The 3,999-nt window shown below is 44.1% G+C and overlaps 1 protein-coding gene across 1 annotated transcript; it reads left to right on the top strand.

The window, feature by feature from the left end:
* The first annotated feature begins 624 nt into the window (after positions 1–624).
* Positions 625–2,972, top strand: LOC149845204 (pentatricopeptide repeat-containing protein At3g22150, chloroplastic-like). The gene is made up of 4 exons (XM_089987194.1): positions 625–888; positions 1,153–1,783; positions 1,902–2,729; positions 2,902–2,972. The coding sequence occupies exons 1-4, from the start codon at positions 625–627 to the stop codon at positions 2,970–2,972; spliced, it is 1,794 nt and encodes a 597-aa protein (XP_089843320.1).
* Positions 2,973–3,999: the final 1,027 nt, after the last annotated feature.

The raw sequence follows: 3,999 nt of genomic DNA, 5'->3' as shown, positions 1-3,999 counted from the left end.
ATTAGAGAGAGAGAGAGAGAGAGAGAGAGCTTCTCTTTTGGAAGATGAAACCCAAGTGGAGGAAGAAGTAGCAGCAGCCTTTGATGGCTTCCCTCGTCTTCCCTCCTCCATGCAACTCGTCGTCACCGCCACCACCATCATCTTCGATACATTCTCGAAGGCCAGGAACCCAACGTACTCTATCGACTCAATCCGACCCACCGATCGAAAGCGACAATGAGAAAAGTGCCAAACCGAAACCATCCGTTCGATCTCGACTGAGCCAGCTCTGCAAAGATGGACGGCCGGAAGCTGCACACCAACTGTTCGACAGTATAACGAAGCCAAACACAGTCCTGTGGAACACCATGTTCGTGGGCTTCATCTGCAACGGGTTCCCTGTTCTATCACCGGATGAAGGAGAATTCCGGCAGAAAACAAGGGGTTTATACGTATTCTTCGGCGCTAAAGGCCTGCTCGGATTTACGAGATCTCAGGGCTGGGAGAGCCGTCCATTGTCACGTAATTCGCAGCCGTTTGAAGCCCACCAGGATTCTGTGCAACTCCTTGCTTGATATGTATGCTAATTGTTTGAGCTATTCTCTTGCATTCCAACCGTTTGACGAATTTCCTCATAGAAATCCGATGTTTATGGGAAATGGCATTGTGGGTTGTGCTCAAATCAACGGCGAGATATTTGGGGAGGAGAAGGTTGGGCTGCAGTTTGATGCGGTTGATTCGAATTGCTCAGTCTCTGTCGATGTCCATCAACCGTTTGTTGAAATGCCTCAGAGAGAAGGATCTGATCTTCTCACTGGCACAGAGACGAGCTATGAGACGGTTGGTGTGGGCCAATGGTTTCATGGTCGAACGAAGGAAAGGTTTGCGAGAAAAATGAGAGAAAACATGGTTAGCCGATCATTTGGTGAGGTGCCTAGGGGGAAATTGGCCGTGATTGTCAGCATGTCTCCAAAATGTACCAGACTTCGAGTTGTCAATCTGTTATTTGATAGAATGCTTAGGAGAAACGCAGTGACATGGAACATTATTATCTCTTGATATTTTCGGACGGATCGACCATTTGAAGCAGTGAAACACTTCAGACCCATGCTTGAGAGTGGAATCAAGGGAACTGTCCTTAGCTTCGTTAACGTGTTTCCATCTGTTGCACAGCTTGGAGACTGGCGAGGATCATCTGCCTTTCATGGTTTGCTGTTAAAGTTAGGGCCAAACTATACCCATGATCCGTTTGCAGTTAGTTCACTTATCTGCCTGTACTTTGGCATCTCAGACTTTGACTCGGCTAGAAGGGTTTTTGACTTGGTGCCCGAGAGGAACACAGAAATCTGGAATTCTATGGTCAGTGGATATATTCAGAATGACCATCCTGATGAAGCTCTTGATCTTTTCTTGCAACTGCTGATCTCAGATCAGAGGCCTGATGCTGTTACTGTCCTTGGTGCTGTTATGGTTGTCTCTCAGTTGCAGCAGTCAGAATTTTGTCCACAAATTCGTTCATATGCTTTGAAAACTTCAGTGGATGTGCCTTTTATCGTGTCAAATGCACTTTTAGAGATGTATTCACGATGTAACAGTTTGGAAATCGTATGCGATCTTTTCAGTAAAATGACTGATAAGGATCTTGTTTCTTGGAATACCATGATTTCTGCTTATGTGCAGAATGGATTGAATATGGAGGCTATCAAACTTATTCATGAGATGCTAAAGCTGGGTTTCATTGTTTATTCAGTAACTATGGTTCTTTTGGTGTCTATAAGTTCAAATCTGGGTGATCCAAGAATGGGTAATCGGAGTCATGGTTATATCTTCATTCTTCAGGCATGGAATATATTTTGAGTGGGTGGAAAGTTATCTTGTTGACATGTATATGAAATCTGGATGTGTTGAAACTGCTTGCGAAGTCTTTGAAAGAGTAACACTGAAGGATCAGGTGCTGTGGAATGTTATGATCGCTGGGTATACACAAAACGGACTGAGCGCTGAGGCTTTCAAAGTTTTTCAAGATATGCTAGAGCAGAAACAGAAAGCCAATTCTGTGACACTAGCTTCAATTCTCCCAGCATGCAATACAACTGCCACTGTATGTTGTGGGAAGGAGCTTCATTCCTGCCCGATCCGCCATGCACTTAACATCTTTGTTGACACGGCACTAGTTAATATGTATGCCAAATGTGGGCTCGTGGCTTCAGAAGTCAAGGTGTTTGATAGGATGCAGAAGAGGAATTCAGTTTCTTACACAACCATGATTTCTGGTTATGGTCTTCATGGCCATGGGCAGAAAGCCCTGGAATTATTTCATGAGATGCTTGAAGCTGGTATGAAGCCTGATCATGTCATGTTTGTAGCAGTGCTATCTGCATTCAGCCACAGTGGACTGGTCGAGGTGGGACTGAGAATCTTCTATTCAATGCCAGACTATGGAATAGCCCCATCTTTGGAGCATTGTTGGTGTGTTGTGGATATGTTAGGAAAGGCTGGGATGGTGGAGGAGGCTCATGGCTTTGTGAGAGAAATGGAAGAGAAGGTTAGTAATGCAAAATTGTGGGGAACTCTGTTTAATGCCTGCCGAATCCATGGGAGGCTGAAGTTGGGAAATCTGGTTGCAGACAGGCTTTTTGAGATTGAGAATGGGATAGCTGGTTATCATGTCCTGCTAGGTGGGATAAACAATTTGAGAAAGGCTATGAGAGAAGGGATTGAGAAAGGAGTCTGGAACGAGTTGGATCGAGGTCTACGGTGTTGTGCATTCTTTCATGGCTAGGGATCAAAGCCACCAACAGCATGAGGAGATTTATGCAGGGTTGGATAAGTTATTCTGAACATGAAAGCAGAAGGTTATGAACCCATAATCAACTGTCATATAGATGATATTTTTGCGTTGGAGTATGGATGATGTTTCAGGCCTGAGAGGGTCTACTGCTCCTGATATGGCAGGTGCTTGGCATATCAAGTGGATTAGTACCACCTTCTAATCTCAGTGACATGATGAGGGATATCCACATTGTGAGTTTTGGGAGCTCACTATTGAGCAAGGCATTGTTGTGAATGCTCTCCACAGCGTCGTGCCCAGTTAATACCATTGATGTGAATCTTGCCTTCACCATTACCCTGCAAGTACATCCTCTGAAATTAGGTGCTCATGGTGCCACTTTCAATACTTGCGATTACTGTAGTCCCAGCAGGACCTCACTTATACCTTAGTCCATTTTCATGCTGCTCGAAAAATATACCCCGTTGTCCCGAAAAGTAGGAGTGGCTGGGATTTTGGTGTTCCAACTATGATTGAGAAAATGCCTCAGCAGTCTCCATAGTTCCAGGAATTGGAAGGAATTCCTACCAAGGATTGGTCGATATAAGGGTGACATGATTGCAATAGATTAAATGCTAGTTGAACTTGCTAGGACTCGTCTTGTGATGGTACAAAACACGTATACGTGCAAGCATTCATGACACATACAGATTAGGCTGGAGCTGGCCAGCCTGCAACATATCATCTGCAGTTCTAAGAGGAGAAATGTTGTAAACTAGAAATGCTTGCTTCTTGTATCTAAAATTGTAACAATACTGAAATCCTTGATTTATTTTCATATTCAATTTTTGCTACGTGAAATAATAAAATGTCATTTGAATGCTTGAAGCCACCAGCTGATTCCTTTTGATCCAATGGTTATAATTATTTCTTCTGTCTATCAGAAGCAAAGGACGAGTGCAGCGAAGGTACCAGGTGACATGATGTTCTTTATAGATGCCCCTCTGATCATAGAACCGCGGCCACCTTCCATCAACAGTTCCGATGTGGCCTCCACCTGTGCTTCCCAAAGAGATAGATAGGCCAGTTCTGACGATGAGTATGAATGGGGGCGATTTGGAATTCGTTGCTCTTTGATGAAACTATGGCTTGGTTTATGGAATCACGCCCATTTGTACTTTCTAGCTACTGGCAATTAAATACAGTGCATCGACTTTGTGCTTGTCACATAGATACGGATGTGGATACAG

The sequence above is a fragment of the Nuphar pumila genome, chromosome 2 (genome assembly GCF_984573655.1).
Source record: "Nuphar pumila chromosome 2, dmNupPumi1.hap1.1, whole genome shotgun sequence".
NCBI classification, from domain to species: domain Eukaryota; kingdom Viridiplantae; phylum Streptophyta; class Magnoliopsida; order Nymphaeales; family Nymphaeaceae; genus Nuphar; species Nuphar pumila.
The sequence above is the reverse complement of the archived record's forward strand: the minus strand, read 5'-3'. Positions and strand labels throughout refer to the sequence as shown.

What these genes read in the sequence shown, in the direction of transcription:
- LOC149845204 (XM_089987194.1), top strand. Translation starts at nt 625, where the DNA reads ATGTTTATGGGAAATGGCATTGTGGGTTGTGCTCAAATCAACGGCGAG. An exon ending in TCTGGGTGATCCAAGAATGG is followed by an intron (nt 1,784 to 1,901) that starts GTAATCGGAGTC and finishes CTGCTTGCGAAG; the next exon opens with TCTTTGAAAGAGTAACACTG. An exon ending in CTGGAACGAGTTGGATCGAG is followed by an intron (nt 2,730 to 2,901) that starts GTCTACGGTGTT and finishes ATGATGTTTCAG; the next exon opens with GCCTGAGAGGGTCTACTGCT.